Source organism: Lactuca virosa, chromosome 5 (genome assembly GCF_052849685.1).
Source record: "Lactuca virosa cultivar CGN04683 chromosome 5, Lactuca_virosa_CGN04683_v6, whole genome shotgun sequence".
Taxonomy (NCBI): Eukaryota; Viridiplantae; Streptophyta; class Magnoliopsida; order Asterales; family Asteraceae; genus Lactuca; species Lactuca virosa.
Window position 1 is genome coordinate 345,530,059 of NC_136430.1, and position 19,271 is coordinate 345,549,329.

Here is a 19,271-nt window from a genome sequence, read left to right on the forward strand (position 1 = left end):
TTGATTGTTTTTTCTATGCTTCGGGTCTTAGAATAAATCTTCATAAATCCAATCTTTTTGGTATAGGGGTCGATTTTGGCGAGGTTATGTCGGTTGCTACCGTGACTGGTTGTAGACCTGCTAAATTTCCTTTTTCTTACCTGGGTTTACCCGTGGGTGTTAGTATGGCTTTGATTAAAGGTTGGAAGCCAATAATTGACATGTTTCATAAAAAACTATCAAATTGGAAGGCAAATATTTTATCTTTCGGTGGTAGATCGGTTTTGATTACTTATGTTCTGGGTTCGTTAGGGAACTACTATATTGTCCCTTTTTCTGATGCCGGTGCAGGTTAGGAAATATTTGGAATCCATGTGTGCTAAATTTTTTTGGGGATTTGATGGGAGTTCTAAAAAACTTTCTTGGGTTAATTGGAATTTGGTGTTGGCTTCCAAGGAGAAAGGAGGTCTCGGTTTTGGTAGTCTTGAGGCTATTAATCTTGCTTTGATCCAAAAATGGCGTTGGAGGTTTGTTAAAGGAAAAAAATCTTTATGGTTTAAGGTGATTTCAGCTTTGTATGATTATCCGATTGGTGTTTGTTGTATTAGTTATAGAGTTACGAATTCGGGGGTTTGGTCTCGTATTATTGGTTCCAATAATACCATGCATGAAAGGGGTATAATTCTTTTTTCGTGTCTCAAGACGATGGTAGGGAATGGAAGAACCACTCGATTTTGGTTGGATACTTGGATAGGTAATATTCCTTTAAAAGATCGTTTTTCACGTTTGTTTTATCTAGAGCAAAATCGTAATTGTTCTATAGCGGATAGATGGGAAGATGGTTGGTATTGGCTTTGGAATCATAATTTTGAAGGTGGAGCTTTACAAAGTCAATGTGAAGACTTATTATTGTTGATTCGATCCTTTCAACCGAACCTAGAGGAAGACGATTGGCGTTGGGAATTGAATGGTGTTCTCAATTTCAATGTGAATGAAGTTAGAAAGCATATTGATAATGAGTGCTTACCGGATGGTACTCTTGTGACCAGGTGGAATCGCTTCGTTCCTAGAAAGGTAAACATATTTATTTGGAGATTGTTAATTGGCCGTTTACCTACCAGGTGGAATCTTAGCATCAAAGGTTTGGATATCCCTTCGTTGCTTTGTCCATTCTGTGATAAACAGGTGGAAAATGCAGATCATGTTTTCTTCTTATGTGAAGAAGTTTATGTTATCTGGCAAAGGGTGTTTAGATGGGTGGATTTGGTGCTTCCGGGTGTTGATATTCTACATGATCTATTTTTTTGCTTGGATACGGTTTCGATCTCGGGTAATAAAAAGACGGTTTTGGAGACTATTATTCAAACGACATTATGGGTGATTTGGAGATATCGTAATTGTGACATCCCCTAATTTCTCGGCCAGAAAAGACCGATTTAATTTATGCTTTTTAAAATAAAATCAGAGAAATCTTTTTAAAAGATGTTGCGGAATTAGTCCCCAAAACAAAACATGATAAAAGTTTATCAAAACCTTCTTTAAGAAATGTATAGTTTCATTTCATATCAAAACCTCGGGATGTCATGTTCCGATACAGATCAAAAGCATAAACAAGACATTATAAGCCTTTCAACAGTTATTTACAACTACTGGCCTATAATCCAAAAATCTCTCATCGTCCTCCGACTATGTTCGGGGTCCACTACCTGTAACATAAAAAGCTGAGTGGGTCAGGCTTGGGAGCCTGGTGAGCATATAGGGTTTTCAACCCACAATAATAATAAACTTATTAAGTTCACCAATCAACAATAACACTGATTACCCATTCCCGTTGTCCTCACTTTACGTCCCTAAACACCTATCACAAGGGACCTAGCCTAAGGAATATCATCGGGATGGACACTACTGCTAAGGGGTTTCCTCAGCCATACATGTCCTAAAGGCAACCATGAGGGGGATTGGAGTACGCCAGCGAACATTTAGTTCACCAACACCTACAAGTTGCGAACCTGCTAGTGTGCCACTGGACTGTCTAGAAAAGTCTGTGGTCGTCATCTATACTCCGTTAGACGACTTCGCCAATAACAACAACAACACCGACACCGAGGCCTCTCACCATTTTAACACACACCGACTATTTCGTCTACCCATGTTCTACCCAACATATTTGTAGATAAAATACATATACAGTTTAAAACTTGTATAAAACATCTGTTCAACAGTCACCTCAAATAAACAATTAATATATTTACAAATAACACGTATTTTAAGGTAAATACTTCATATCTATGTGTAAAGTGAAAGTAACTACACACTCACTTGATTTGATGATAATCGGACAACAATTCATTTCCTAAAACGTTCGTTTCTAATAAAACTGGGAGTTTTATTGAGAAACCGGGCTCTGCGAAGATCGGGCTTCGAAACCGAAAAGATAAATTTTCCAGGCTTCTCGGGCACTTCGTGGCATATTCTGGGGCTTATAATCGATACCGGGGCTTTGGGGGAAGTTAGAATGAAAGAAATATGAGTTTAGGGGCTAAAATTGACAAGTTTTCAAAATACCCCCTGGAGGTCTCGCACCCTCCTATATATAGGGGCCGAAGCTCCTGATCCGACGGTTGAGAAGCCTCCAGGTGGCGCAGATCCGAGGGCTCGCAGCACCTGCTCGTACATGGGCTCGCAGCACCTGCTCGCACATGGGTTCGCACGTGGCTGCGCATGCGAAGTGGCTGCTGGCAGCTCCTGATTGGACCGAGGCCTAGTGGTCCGAGGTAGAGGGTTCGTGGCATCCTGCGAGGGTTCAGTCACGTGATAAAGAGCACGCGTCGCACTTCTACTGGACCGCTTCAGATCAGCTCACGAGATCAGATGACTCAGCAGCTCGGACACGTGGCTCGCATGACTCACCAATTTTGGACACGTGACACGTTCTAAGCGAAGGTGACGTGGCCGAAGCCACCTATGCAAAATTTCTCGGTTTTCGCGCCAAAACTTCTAAAATCCATAACTTTCGCATACGAGCTCCGTTTTTGACGTTCTTTATATGCACGCGTAGGTAAAATTACGCTCTACAACTTTCGTTTAGACTTCGTCGGCTAATTTTGACTTTAATTTTTAAATTATTATTTTTAACAGACCGGGACAGGAAATCCGTTAAAAATTCATAACTTCTTCATCCGACGTCCGTTTTCGTCAGACTTTTTACCGTTGTGCTACTAGGACGAGACCTTCGATTCTCGTTTAGGTCGTGTCAGCTAAAAATCACTCGATCTAAAATTTGAGTTTTTAGCTGTCTACTGCTAAGCTGAAACTTCGAAAAATCATAACTTCCTCATACGAAGTCAGATTTGGGCGTTCTTTTTATACCTACTCTCGGTTTAACGAACACTACAAGTTTCGTTTAGATCAATAAGGCTAAAAAGTAGTTTATCAAAAACTCACTTTTTACGACATTCAGCACCGTGCCGGTTTTGTCGTGAAACTTCGATATGTCATAACTTCTTCGTTATAACTCGGATTTCGGCATTCTTTATATATCCGTAATCCTTGTCACGACCACTACAACTTTCTTAATAGATATCGGCTTTATCTAATATTTATTTTTGACGCTCATTTTTATTCTAAATTATTTAACTCCTAGTAATTAAGTATAAAACACATAAAACACATAATATTCACATAATTCCTTTTCGTTTCTTCAAAATGAGTTACAAAGGTTAACCTAGACTATCACCTTAATATTAATGCCTAGGCTAGGAACATGAGTGTTACAATTCTCTCCCCCTTAGGATGATTCCGTCCCAAGAATCACACATCACCAAACAACTGCGGGTAGCGACTCGTCATGTCACTCTCCGTTTCCCAGGTGAGATTTGGCCCATTCGTATGTTTCCAGCGCACAAGCACTAAATCAACCATCTTGCGCCGCAACTTCATAGTCTTACGGTCAACGATTGCCTCAGGTTCTTCAATCAACCTCTTGTTTTCATCCAACCTTAATTCAGAAATGGGAATTATGTCGGGCACATCTCCCGTGAACTTTCTCAAATAACACACATGAAAGGTGTTATGAATACCCTCCAGTTCTTCCGACAATTCTAGCTTGTAAGCTTGATTCCCGATCCTATGAAGAACTTTAAATGGTCCAATAAACCTTGGACTCAACTTTCCCCTTTTACCAAATCTTATAAGTCCCTTCCACGACGAGACTTTAAGTAAAACCGAATCTCCAACTTCGAAGGATATTGTTTGTCTTTTCTTGTCAGCATAACTATTTTGTCGATATTGAGCAGCTAACATCCTCTCCCTAATTATTTTCAACTTTTCAGCAGTCTGATGGACTATTTCAGGTCCCACAAACTGCTTCTCCCCAGCTTCCAGCCAACATGACGGCGTTCGAGACTTTTCTCCATACAAAGCGTGATAAGGTGCCATCTTGATGCTTGAGTGGAAACTATTATTATAGGAAAATTCTACTAGAGGTAAGTGTTCATCTCAGTTACCTTGGAATTCTAGGGTACATGCTCTCAGCATATCCTCCAATGTTTGAATCGTTCGTTTGCTCTGACCATCAGTTTACGGATGGTAAGCTGTACTCAAACACAACTTGGTACCCAATTCCTCTTGTAGACTCCTCCAAAACCTTGAGGTAAAACGGCTGTCACGATCGGATATAATCGTTAACGGAACACCGTGAAGCCTCACAACTTCCTTCACATAAGAATTTGCAAGTTTATCCATAGACCATTTCTCTTTGGCTGCTATGAAATGCACACTCTTAGTGAAGCGATCAACGACCACCCAAATCATGTCGTGACTGTTCTTTGTTCTGGGCAGTTTAGTCACAAAATCCATGGTAATATCTTCCCATTTACCCATGGGTACAGACAAAGGTTCTAAACTCCCATACGGTTTCTGATGTTGTGCCTTAACCCTAGCACAAGTTACACACTCGGCCACATACTTAGCAACATCGAGCTTCATCGTCGGCCACCAGTAATAGGGTTTTAGGTCCCTATACATTTTCGTACTGCCGGGATGAATCGAGTACATGGTCTTGTAAGCTTCTTCCATCAGAAGATCTCTTACTCCTCCCGTCTTAGGTACCCAAATCATATCTTTGAATACCTTCAGTCCTTGACCGTTTGTATCAAACACCAACGTTTTACCCAAACGTTCCTCCTTCCGGTCAATTTTCTCTAAAGCTCCTGAGCTTTCTTTATACTTTCCACAATTGTAGAGACAACTTCAATTCTCAACGCTCTTGGCCGTTTCTTTTCAAGATTCACCTTCCGACTGAGAGCATCAGCAACAACATTTGCTTTACCAGGGTGGTAAAGTATCTCACAGTCGTAGTCCTTGAGTAACTCTAGCCAGCGCCGTTGCCTCATGTTCAATTCTTTCTGATTAAAGAGATATTGGAGACTCATATGATCAGTGAAAAGTTTACATTTAGTACCATAAAGATAGTGCCTCCATATCTTTAAGGCGAATACTATCGCTGCCAACTCCAGATCATGAGTGGGGTAGTTCTTTTCATGCTCTTTCAATTGCCTCGATGCATACGCGATCACTTTATCCCTTTGGGTCAGAACACAACCTAACCCAACTCCAGAGGCATCACTATAGACTGCGAAGTCATCAACTCCTTCAGGTAACGAAAGAATCGGTGCTTCACACAATCTCTTCTTCAACTTCTCAAAGGCTTCCTTATGCTTCTCATTCCAAGCATAAGTAGCTCCTTTGTGGGTCAAAGCTGTTAATGGAGTAGCAATCGAAGAAAAGCATTGGATAAATCGGTGATAATATCCGGCTAATCCTAAAAAGCTTCGAATGTACGTAGGACTTTTTGGTTGTTCCCACTTCATCACAGCTTCAATCTTTGCTGGGTCAACCATTATTCCTTTTTGGTTAACCACATGACCTAAAAATTGGACTTCTTGAATCCAAAATTCACATTTGGAGAACTTTGCATACAACTTCTCCTTTTTCAGAACTTCTAGCACTTCACGCAGATGCTTCTCATGCTCCTGCTTGCTTTTCGAATAAATCAAGATATCGTCTATGAATACTATCACGGATTTTTCAAGGTATGGTTTACAAACCCTATTCATCAAATCCATGAAAGCTGCTGGGGGATTGGTTAATCCGAACGACATAACCAAAAATTCATAGTGTCCATATCTTGTTCTAAACGCGGTCTTCTCGATATCCTGCTCCCTCACCTTTAGTTGATGGTACCCCGACCTAAGATCGATCTTCGAAAAATAGCTCGATCCTTGCAACTGATCGAACAAGTCATCGATCCTCGGCAACAGGTACTTGTTCTTATCGTCGCTTTATTCAACTCTCTGTAATCGATTCACATTCTCATGCTCCCGTCTTTCTTCTATACAAATAACACATGGGCTCCCCAGGGTGATGAACTAGGTCGAATGAAACCTTTGTCCAATAACTCCTGAAGTTGTGTCATAAGTTCTTTCATCTCTGTTGGTGCATATCGATATGGTGCTTTTGCTATCGGCGTCGTTCCTGGTAACAAGTCGATACGAAATTCTACTTGTCGATCATGGGGCAATCCGGGAAGATCTTCGGGAAAGACTTCTGGATAATCACACACCATCGGAATATTCTGCACCTCCTTCTTCTCCTTCTTAGCATCGATCACGAACGCTAGATATGATGTATATCCCTTGGCCAAACACTTTCTGGCTTTCATTAGAGAAATGATTCCAGAGTTTACTCTGCGTTTGTCTCCGTACACCATAAATGACTCTTTCCCTGGCGGGTTTACTTTTACTATTTTCTTCCTACATAATATTTCGGCATCATTGGCGCTAAGCCAATCCATTCCTAAAACTACGTCGAATCCATTTAACTCGATAGGCAATAATTCCTCGTGGAACTTATTCCCATCCAAGTCAATGAGGATATTTTTCATACGATGGCTAACAGGTACAAACTTGCCACTAGCAATCTCGACTATTATAGCATTAACTAGTTTATCTACAGGCAAAGCTAGTTTTCTACCAAATTCATGCGATATAAAGGAGTAATTGGCTCCAGAATCAAACAAAATTTGGGCAGGCAATTCGTTTACGAGAAAGGTATCTGAAGCGACATCGGCTTCTTCTTTCGCAGCTTCGAGTGTCATCTGAAAGGCTCTCGCCTTCGGCTTTGATAGCAGATTGGGCTTTGCTGCATCCTTCTTTTTCGGGCAATCCCTCAAAATATGCCCTTCTTCATGGCACCCATGACAGACATTATTAGTGAAGGTGCATTTATTGGCATAATGACCTGGCTTTCCACATTTGTAACAGGTGAGTTCCACGCTGCATTTCCCAGCATGTTTCTTCTTGCACCTGTCACACCACTTGGCTTCGGCTTCACCTCCGAATTTTCTCGAACCAGTCTTCGAGAACTTGTTCTTCTTATTGGAACCTGAAGTTCCTTCAAACTTTCTCTTTTCGCCAACTTCAACCTTGCTGGTGGCTCTCCCCTTTATCATATCTTCAACAGACTTGGCAGACCAGATAGCTGCCTCCAAAGTAAGTGCCTGATGTACTGGCACCGCATACTCCCATGGAAGTCCCTTTGCGTACGTGTCAATTTTCGCCAGCTCATCTGGGACAATACGCAAAGCAAACTCCATTTTGTCTGTGAAGTTATTCGTATAGTCGTCAACGGTCATACTCCCCTTCTGCAACGTTAGAAATTGGTTTTCTAACTCAAGTACGTTTTGGGCCGAGCAGTACTTGCGCTTAAAGTGCACCAAGAACTCGGCCCAAGTCATTTGTAGTGGCTCATTAGGGCTTAGGGTTTTCCCCAAAGTGTTCCACCAACGAGCAGCACTACCCCTGAACTGACGCACTGCAAAGGTGGTTTGTAACTTGCCTTGGCAATCACAAGTCATGAAAGCCAACTCCATTTCCGAGATCCAGTTCATTACTCCGACAGGATCTTCTTTTCCAGTGAAGGTCGATGGCTTGCAAGTCATAAAGTCCTTATACTTGCACCCATTTCTCTCCACTCTACCCTCGTGGTTATTCCTCCCAACCACGAGCGGTTCACTATGACCAACCGATCTGCTGTTGTTCCCTTCTTCAGATTGATCGTCATTTAGTTCACGTCGTTCAACAGGAACTAAAGGTTCATCCCTGTTGTTCAGCAACATTTTCCTGAACTCCTCCCTTTGTTCAGCCATCATGGTATGAATCATAGTTCGTACTCCAGCCATGGTGATGGGTTCGGGTGCAGCTCCTACTATCGGCACCTGTGCCACCACTTGAGGTTGAGGTTGTTGGTTTCTGTTTGCGTTTCCCGCTCCACTTCGAGTTCTTGCCATTACAATCTATATACCGAATAAGGCGAATTTAGGTATTTATCCTTGTTATACATGTCAATTCCCTTATCACTCCGAAACGTTTACATGTTAGTTCTAATCTCGTAATCATACGCTTATAATCCTACACACATAAGGCTTCCAGATCCGGTCGGCAACAGACCATAGATCCGAACAAATAATGGCATATATGGCAAACATATAGCATTTAGCACATAAAAGCATTTTAGGCACCTTTCCTAAAATAAACTAGTGCCCGTGTCTTAAATATGGTAGACACTCATCGCAATCATCACTTAGCATTCTAAGCTTACGTCTAGAAATTCTACAATTTCTTAGGTCGCTTAAACTAATGCTCTGATACCAACTGTGACATCCCCTAATTTCTTGGCCAGAAAAGACCGATTTAGTTTATGCTTTTTAAAATAAAATCAGAGAAATCTTTTTAAAAGATGTTGCGAAATTGGTCCCCAAAACTAAACATGATAGAAGTTTATCAAAACCTTCTTTAAGAAATGTATAGTTTCATTTCATATCAAAACCTCGGGATGTCATGTTCCGATACAGATCAAAAGCATAAACAAGACATTATAATCCTTTCAACAGTTATTTACAACTACTGGCCTATAATCCAAAAATCTCTCATCGTCCTCCGACTATGCTCGGGGTCCACTACGTGTAACATAAAAAGCTGAGTGGGTCAGGCTTGGGAGCCTGGTGAGCATATAGGGTTTTCAACCCACAATAATAATAAACTTATTAAGTTCACCAATCAACAATAACCCTAATTACCCATTCCCGTTGTCCTCACTTTACGTCCCTAAACACCTATCACAAGGGACCTAGCCTAAGGAATATCATCGGGATGGACACTACTGCTAAGGGGTTTCCTCAGCCATACATGTCCTAAAGGCAACCATGAGGGGGATTGGAGTACGCAATCGAACATTTAGTTCACCAACATCTACAAGTTGCGAACCTGCTAGTGTGCCACTGGACTGTCTAGAAAAGTCTGTGGTCGTCATCTATACTCCGTTAGACGACTTCGCCAATAACAACAACAACAACACCGACACCGAGGCCTCTCACCATTTTAACACACACCGACTATTTCGTCTACCCATGTTCTACCCAACATATTTGTAGATAAAATACATATACAGTTTAAAACTTGTATAAAACATCTGTTCAACAGTCACCTCAAATAAACAATTAATATATTTACAAATAACACGTAATTTAAGGTAAATACTTCATATCTATGTGTAAAGTGAAAGTAACTACACACTCACTTGATTTGATGATAATCGGGCAGCAATTCGTTTCCTAAAACGTTCGTTTCTAATAAAACCGGGAGTTTTATTGAGAAACCGGGCTCTGCGAAGATTGGGCTTCGAAACCGAAAAGATAAATTTTATGGGGTTCTCGGGCACTTCGTGGCGAATTCCAGGGCTTATAATCTATACCGGGGCTTTGGGGGAAGTTAGAATGAAAGAAATATGAGTTTAGGGGCTAAAATTGACAAGTTTTCAAAATACCCCCTGGAGGTCTCGCACCCTCCTATATATAGGGGCCGAAGCTCCTGATCCGACGGTTGAGAAGCCTCCAGGTGGCGCAGATCCGAGGGCTCGCAGCACCTGCTCGCACATGGGCTCGCACGTGGCTGCGCATGCGAAGTGGCTGCTGGTAGCTCCTGATTGGACCGAGGCCTAGTGGTCCGAGGTAGAGGGTTCGTGGCATCCTGCGAGGGTTCGGTCACGTGATAAAGGGCACGCGTCGCACTTCTACTGGACCGCTTCGGATCAGCTCACGAGATCGGATGACTCAGCAGCTCGGACACGTGGCTCGCATGACTCACCAATTTCGGACACATGGCACGTTCTAAGCGAAGGTGACGTGGCCGAAGCCACCTATGCAAAATTTCTCGGTTTTCGCGCCAAAACTTCTAAAATCCATAACTTTCGCATACGAGCTCCGTTTTTGACGTTCTTTATATGCACGCGTAGGTAAAATTACGCTCTACAACTTTCTTTTAGACTTCGTCGGCTAATTTTGACTTTAATTTTTAAATTATTATTTTTAACAGACCGGGACAGGAAATCCGTTAAAAATTCATAACTTCTTCATCGTACGTCCGTTTTCGTCAGACTTTTTACCGTTGTGCTACTAATGACGAGACCTTCGATTCTAGTTTAGGTCGTGTCGGCTAAAAATCACTCGATCTAAAATTCGAGTTTTTAGCTGTCTACTGCTAAGCTGAAACTTCGAAAAATCATAACCTCCTTATACGAAGTCAGATTTGGGCGTTCTTTTTATAACTACTCTCGGTTTAACGAACACTACAAGTTTCGTTTAGATCACTAAGGCTATAAAGTAGTTTATCAAAAACTCACTTTTTACGACATTCAGCACCGTGCCGGTTTTGTCGTGAAACTTCGATAGGTCATAACTTCTTCGTTATAACTCGGATTTCGGCATTCTTTATATATCCGTAATCCTTGTCACGACCACTACAACTTTCTTAATAGATATCGGCTTTATCTAATATTTATTTTTGACGCTCATTTTTATTCTTAATTATTTAACTCCTAGTAATTAAGCATAAAACACATAATATTCACATAATTCCTTTTCATTTCTTCAAAATGAGTTACAAATGTTAACCTAGACTAGGAACACGAGTGTTACAGTAATGGTATCATTTTTGGAGATTCTAATCCAATTAAAAACCGGATTTTTGAAGATATAGTTGATTTTTCTTATATTTGGTTTAGTTCTAGAAATTTTAAAACTAAAACTAATTGGGTTGATTGGCTTAAAAACCCAATTCTAGCTATTTCTTTGTAATTTCTAACTTCTTGCTAGTTTCGTTTTAATAATATTTGGCTGTTCTAAAAAAAAATAACATCTTTATAAATACATTTATCCAAAAGATTCCTTGATTCTGAAATCAAGTAGTAAAGTTTTAACACTCATGTCCTCTAAAAACCTATAAAAAATGAGAAACGAATTATATAGAAAAAAATTAGAAATCAAAATGTTATATTACATTATCAATATTCAGTATTCAGAAGAGAGAAATTCTCATTTGCTTCTAATGTAAAAATTTAGAAATTAGAAATATAGTAATTTACCTTATGCTTTTTAAAACTTCAAAGAACTTAAGAATCAGACTCTTCGTAACCTAGAAGATACCTAGAAGTTGGATTGACATATTTTTCTTTTGATATTAAGAAAATAGGAATCAAAATGAATAAATGAAAGGGGAAACACATTTTTACTGAATTCTGAGGTAAGATTTATGAGAATACCGTCTTGTTTTCAAATATTGATTTCTTCTTATAAAAAAAACTAAATGAAAAAAGAAGTAAGAAGAAAGAGATAAGAACTCAATGCTTCTGAAATTTATCTAATGTTATTCGAAGATTGAAGGGTTTCATATGAATGATTTTTTTCATTTTAAGCAAAGAATGAAAGAAATCGTAACCATTGTCTACAATGTTAAAGGAATCTAAGCATCGTATTTTCCCCAAAACTTTCAGATTCTTGCTCATGATTCGCTCTTGTGTCGTTTCTTTTCTTCGCTAAGACATCACCTAATATTATTTGGGCTAAAAAATAAACCTAGGCTAAAATCATGGTTGTAGAACTCGTTACTCGGTACCTGTTCGGCCGACTACCGAGTAGCGAGTACCCGGGAGTACTCGGGAGTACTCGGGGAGTACTCGGATTCAGTAATTTATGTAGAAATATTTTTAAGGAAATTATATATGTCAAAATCATAAGTTGATTGAAATATATAACAAAATTAGATAGACGTGAATACACAAAAACTGAAAAACACATAATGGTCTCACTTCGTTAATAGTTACTGAAAGTTAAATAATAAATCATATGTGTGTGTGTTAAATAATAAATCATTAAGTATATTATATATATTAATCACCGAGCTGACCGATTTTTATAACACCGCTCAGTTCAGTAAGAAGCCGATCGGGGAGTACTCGAGATTCTGTAACTCGCATCGGTAAGGGGCCGAGTAGCGAGTACTCGGAGGAGTAATCGGCCAACTCGGCGAGTTTTACAACACTGACTAAAACAAAGGCTAAGAAAATTTGGGCCCCAGATTTCAATGGGCTATGTTCATTGACACATTTTGAACTCCCATTAGGTCGGTCTTGAGTCAACGTTTCGACGTAAATTTAGAACTTTTATTCTTTAATTTTTTTAAAAAAAATTACTTGTTTTCTTATACATGTTTCGGTATAAAATTGTCTTTATCTACGTTTCAATGTAATTTTATTTTTTACTTTTTGTGTTTATTTTTAAGATTTTTTCTTGGCATTGCTTTGGTTCCTTACTTTTATGTTTTGACAACTTTAATCCTCTTAAGTTTCTATACATAACTTTGGTCCCTGACTTTTATAATTTAGCAACTTAAATCCTCTTAATTTTCTACTGCTACCAAAAAAGTTTACATTTTTAAATTTATACTGCCCTAATCCACTAAATAAACAAGACATACTATGAAAAGTTAGAACAAGTCAAAATTGGGTGCATAGGCTTAGCCTCTTAGGTGGTTAGTTCTTGAAGAGGGGCTACGAGGAGGTCCACAAGGTCATCAATGAGGCCCACCAAAATCAGGGCACCTCCTAAACCCGTTGACTCCAGATCGATGGTTGAATGAATATACTTCATCACCTTTGGGTAATTTTACGATATACCCCCTATGATTTCGTAGGCTTGTAAAATTCATATTTTTTTCTTTTACCCGGTTGGCTCTTGGAGGTTTGTTTAGGGTTGTCAATTGACGACACGACAAAAATAAATTACACAAAATAAAATTGGGAAGAATTTGAAATTCGAATTTGTGTTCGTGTCAAGTGTAAAAAAGCGATGCGTGTTCGTGTTCAAAATTCGACACGAAAATTGACACGGTTTAGCATTTGTTTGTTGTGTTTGCCATTTTATGTATGAGTATGTATTAATTAAACAATCTAATTATTATTTTATGTTATCTTTGTCGTGTCGTGTTATGTTTTTCGTTTTTTAATTGGTTCATTTTCGTGTTAGTTAAAAAAAAACATGACATCGTATCGTATTGTGTTCGTGTTACATAAAACTTTGTCGTGTCGTGTCAGACAAAAACACGACACGATGACCCGATTTGTCACCCATACATTTACTTGTCTTGTTTAGAAAGGTTTATTATAAGATTTTGCCCATTAATTATTATATATTTACTCTTTTAAGATGCCAATTTTTTTATTGTGTTTTTTGGATCATTAAATATTAAATTTTCTTTTCAAAAAAGAAAATATTTTGACTTTTAATTAAAAGTGAATTTAGTATGAAACTTGGTATCTACATAGTGTGGAATATGGAATTCGGATAACATGATATTATGTTATTCAATAGGTGTATTTAACAAATGTTCACATATCAACTATTTTATCTCATCAATTCTATATCCATGAAACGCACAAATTATTCAGATTTTTAGTTGATGTGTTTCATATGTATTCCATCTTTTAAGTAAGATACTCTTGAAAATAGTGGTTGACCCGTACCTTCAAGATATGTGCAACATTAAAATGTAATTAAGAACATATGGGTAATAAAAACACGATCTTGCAATAAGTCTGCTGATGTTCAATCTCATTGTAAGATAGATTCCTTTCTTGCCTCTGGATCGAAAGGGTGTTATGTGTTGACTCTCATGCAATGGAAGATCACATCACTTTTACTCATCAATCAAAACCTCATACAACTTTCACCCAACAACAACGTTTTCCTGGAGCAAGACTTTTGTCTTTGAGAAAATCAAAGAGGCTATTTGGAATTGAGGGAGTGAAAATGCCCCTATTGTAACGCCCGTGTTTCTAGGCTAGACATTAAAGATGATGTAATAGTCTAAGTCAACCTTTGTAACTTGTTTTGAAGTAATAAATATGTATTAATTGAGTATTATGTGCTTACACTTAATTATTATGATTTAATAAATTAAGGATAAAAATAAGCGTCGAAAATAAATGTTAGATAAACCCGATATCTATGAAGAAAGTTGTAGTGGTTGAAACAAGGATTCCGGAGATGTAAAGAATACCGAAATCCGAGTTATAACGAAGAAGTTATGATCTGTCGAAGTTTCGCGACAGAACCGGCACGACGCTGTGTGACGTAAAAATTGAAATTACGATAAAGTGCTTTTTAGCCTTAGTGATCTAAATGAAAGTCGTAGTATACGTTAAACCGAGAGCGTGCATAAAAAGAATGTCCAAATCTGAATTCGTATGAGAAATTTATGAATTTTATAAGATTTGACATATTAGTATGCAACCCGGAATTCGAATTATAGATCGAGCGATTTTTAGCCGACACAACCTAAACGAGAATCGAAGATCTTGTCGATAGTAGTTTAAACTGTAAAAAGACAGACGAAAACGGACGTCGGATAAAGAAGATATCAATTTTTAACAGACTTCTCCTGTCCCGGCCTTTTAAAAATATAACTTTAAAAATAAATTCAAAATTAGCCGATAGAGTCTAAACAAAAGTTGTAGAGTATAATTTCACTTACGCGTGGATATAAAGAACGTCAAAAACGGAGCACGTATCTGAAAGATATGAATTTTTGAAGTTTCAGGCACAAACTTCGAGACTGGAAGTACGCCCAGCGTACGAAGTATGTACGCCCAGCGTACTTATGTGTACACGGTCCGTAATTGGCCATGTCGCCTACTCCTCCGCATGGTGCACACGTGTTCATAGTGAAACATCCCAAAATACCACCCAAAAATTTCGTTTTAAAAACAATATCAAAACCATCGTTTCATTACCAAAGTATCAATATCATAAAATATGAGTTCAAAATCCCATAATATCCATTACATGCCAAATCTCGTGTCAAATATCATTTCAAAATATCATAGTAAAACTCTCAGGCTGAAGACTGTGGTGTGTGCCATGCGATCATCCCGAGCCCTTCCCTTTGCTAGTGGAAGTACCTTAAACCAAAACTGAAAACTGTAAGCACAAAGCTTAGTGAGCTCCCCCAAACTACCACATATCATACAATAACACATAAAGCACATACTGGGCCTTGCCCACTGCATCGGACCGAAGTCCGGAATAAATTGGGCCTTGCCCACTGCATCGGACCGAAGTCCGGAATAACTCAGGCCTTGCCCACTACATCAGATCGAAGTCCGGAATAACTCGGGCCTTGCCCACTGCATCGGACCGAAGTCCGGAATAACTTGGGCCTTGCCCACTGCATGTCTGCATCGAACCGAAGTCCGGAATAACTCGGGCCTTGCCCACTGCATCGGACTGAAGTCCGGAATAACTGAACATAACATATACATAAACATATAACTACTGCATCGGGCTTGCCCGGTATCGGACCGAAGTCCGGAACACAAAGCACATAACATAAACATGCATGAATCACAAAGACATCAGGCATACATACTACTTCTCGGGATCACCCCGACATCAGACCGAAATCCGGAACTACTATATCTAAACGGGTCGGCATTGTGGCCGTAGACCCGTTCCTAAAGGAGGAAACTCACCTCGCGTAACTGGCTGCTGAACACTAAGTGGAAATATCTGACTGCTGCTCCGGCGACTCTCCGGCTATAATTTCCACAATGACACTTAGTCAGAAACCGACAACTATCCTTAGGGTAAATCGACCATTTTACCCTTGGCTAAAGTCCACATCCTGGTCAAAGTCAACTTTCCAGTTGACCGGACTCGCCGAGTTGGCCAGCCAACTCGCCGAGTCCCAATCCTTTCATCTATCCCCAACTCGTCTCCACTCGTTGAGTTTAGCAAGAACTCGACGAGTTCTCCTTCAACTATAACCTTGGGACACACTTCATCTGACTCGCCGAGTTCCTCCTTAACTCGTCGAGTTTATCTTCATCATATGAATGTGTCTAGTCTTTGACTCGCCGAGTTGTATGAACAACTCGTCGAGTCCGTCTTCATGAGTTGGGAAATGGCCTTGGACTCGCCGAGTACGTTCCTGCACTCGCCGAGTCCCATGGTTTCCAGATCCATGGCTTTGTCCATTTCATTGAGTCCCTTCCCTGGACTCATCCAAATCCCTTCTGAACTAAAATGGGTTCCTCTGAGTCATAACAGTTTTGGGAACCAACTCACGACTCGCCGAGTCCCAAGAACGACTCGCTGAGTACATGCATGTCCAAGTTTAATAATTCGATTTCTGATGTGCAAAACTCATCCAGAAGGTAGATCTAGGCTCCTAAGATCGGTATAACACGTAAAGCCATGAACTTTACGTTAATGCATGAGACTTTTATGCTCAAAGGACCAAAAATGGGGTTTATTTCATTCTTGGGGTTCTCATGGACATAAAGATGGCACCTTTATGCCATGAGGACCCTCCAAGGTTCCAGATCTGTGTGTAAATCGACTTGGGACGTCCAAGTCCCAAGGATCAAGCTCCTTGGACCCAAAACCTCATAAAGATGACCACAATGAGATCTAAGAAACTACAAGTCAAGTATGAGGCTTGATTACCAGAAAGTGAAGAGAAGCTGATGTTGTTCCTGGATCTACAATCTTCTCTTGAAGTCCTCTTTCTTCCTCTTCTTCTCACAAGCTTCAAATACACCAAATAACTCTCAAAATCACAAAGAAAGCTCAAGTTCACTTATGGAGGATTAGGGTTTCGGGATTACTGCTCTAGAGGTGATGGAGGCTGGACAAGAGGCCTATAATGTTGCTTAAATAGGGTGCAAACCCTAAATATTAGGGTTTCCCCCAGACTGGCCTACTCGTCGAGTCAAGGCGTGGACTCGCCGAGTAGGTCACTTAAACCCGCGTCCAAACCTGGCATCTACTCGACGAGTTAGGGCTACAACTCGTCGAGTAGATCTTATAAAATGACAATTAATGAATTAAATACGTACCAGAAACGGGGCGTTACACATAGCCTTGACGCGTCCGAAGTGATTCGTTCCTACGCCCAACGTACGAAAGGGTTCGCCTAGCGAAGAACCTTTCAAGGCAGTACGCCCCGCGTACCATGAATTATACCCAGCGTAATAAGGAGCTTCGGTCTCCTATAAATAGGATGCGAGGCTGCCCGAGTTATGTTTACAAATTTCACACTTTTACACCTTCTACTTTTTTTTAGCCTATCCTAAACCCCCCAAAGCCTAGGGTACCATCCTAGCACCTGAAGAAAGCCCGGAACCCCAAAGTCTCAAAGAAAAAGAGTTTTTCGAGTCAAAACTCTGCCCGCGCAGAGCCCGGTTTTTGAGAAAACATCTTGGTTTCATCGAAAAAGATTATTTTAAGGGATGAAGTGTTGTCCAATTATCGTTAAATCAGGTGAGTGTGTAGCCACTTTCATCTTACACATAGATATGACGTATTTTCTATAAAATACATGCTATGTGTATATATATTGTTTGTTTATTTAAGATGAGTGTTGAATGGATGTTTTATACAAGTTTTAAACTGTATATATATATATATATATATATATATATATATATATATATATATATATATATATATATATATATATTTATCTACAAATATATTGGGTAAAACATTGGTAGATGAAATAGTTGATGTGTGATAAAATGATGAGAGGCCTCGATGTTGTTGTTGTTTCAGTCATCTAGCGGAGTATAGATGACGATCACAGACCTTTCTAGACAGTCCAGTGGAACGCTCGCAGGCTCACAACCTGTAGGTGTTTGTGAATGATGTGTTCACCGGTGTACTCCATCCCCCTCATGGTTTCCTTACGGAAAATTATTGCTGAGGAACCCCCTTAGTAGTAGTGTCCATCCTGATGATGATCCTTAGGCTAGGTCCCTTATGATAGATGTTTAGGAACGTAAAGTGAGGATAACGGGAACGGGTAATCAGGGTTATTGTTGGTTGATGAAATTAATAAATTTATTGTTGGTTGGTGAAATTAATGAATTTATTTATTGTGGGTTGAAAACCCTATGTGCTCACCAGGCTCCCAAGCCTGACCCACTTAACTTTTTATATTATAGGTAGTGGAACAAGAGCATAGTTGGATGATGACGAAAGATTTTGGATTATAGGCCAGTAGATGTAAATAACTGTTGTAAGGCCTATATCATACTGTTTATGCTTTTGCTCTGTATCGGAACATGACATCCCGAGGTTTTGTAATATAATGAAAATACATTTCTTTAAGAAATGCTTTGATAAATTTTTATCATATTTTGTTTTTGGGGACAAATTCCGCAACACCTTTTGAAAGATTACTCTGATTTTATTTTAAAAGCATAAACGAAATCGGTCTTTTCTGGCCGTGAAAATGGGGATGTCACAGTTTCAGAGCATTAGTTTAACCGAACTAGGAATTTGTAGGATTTCTAGACTTAAACTTATAATGTTAAGTGATGATCGTGAGATGAGTGTCTACCATATTTTAGACACGAGCAATAGTATATTTTAGGAAAGATGTCTAAAATACTTTTATGTGCTAAATGCTATATGTTTTCCATATATGATATTATTTATTCGGATCTATGGTCTGTTGCCGACCAGATCTAGAAACCTTATGTGTGCAGGATTCTAAGCGTATGACTATGTTAATAGAACTAGCATGTAACTATTCGGAGTGATAAGGAGAATTCAAATATCTATCGTGAATAAAGATTTAATTCGCCTAATTTGGTGTATAGATCAAATGGCAAGAACCCGAAGTGGAGCTGGAAATGCGAATAGGAATCAGCAACCTCAACCCCAAGTGATTGAGCAGGTGCCGATAGTAGAAGTTGCACTAGAACCAATCACAATGGTTGGAGTACAAGCCATGATTCAGGCAATGATGGCTGAACATAGGGAAGAAATGAGACAGCTATTGCTGAACAACAGGAGTGAACCTTCAATGCCTGTTGAACAACCTGAACTAAATGAC

The 19,271-nt window shown here is 39.5% G+C and overlaps 1 protein-coding gene across 1 annotated transcript; it reads left to right on the forward strand.

Annotated features, from left to right (window-relative positions):
* The first annotated feature begins 351 nt into the window (after nucleotides 1-351).
* LOC145113363 (uncharacterized) lies at nucleotides 352-1,392 on the forward strand. The gene has a single exon (XM_079049465.1). The coding sequence runs from the start codon at nucleotides 352-354 to the stop codon at nucleotides 1,390-1,392; it is 1,041 nt and encodes a 346-aa protein (XP_078905591.1).
* The last annotated feature ends 17,879 nt before the right edge of the window (nucleotides 1,393-19,271 follow it).

What these genes read in the sequence shown, in the direction of transcription:
- LOC145113363 (XM_079049465.1), top strand. Translation starts at nt 352, where the DNA reads ATGTGTGCTAAATTTTTTTGGGGATTTGATGGGAGTTCTAAAAAACTT.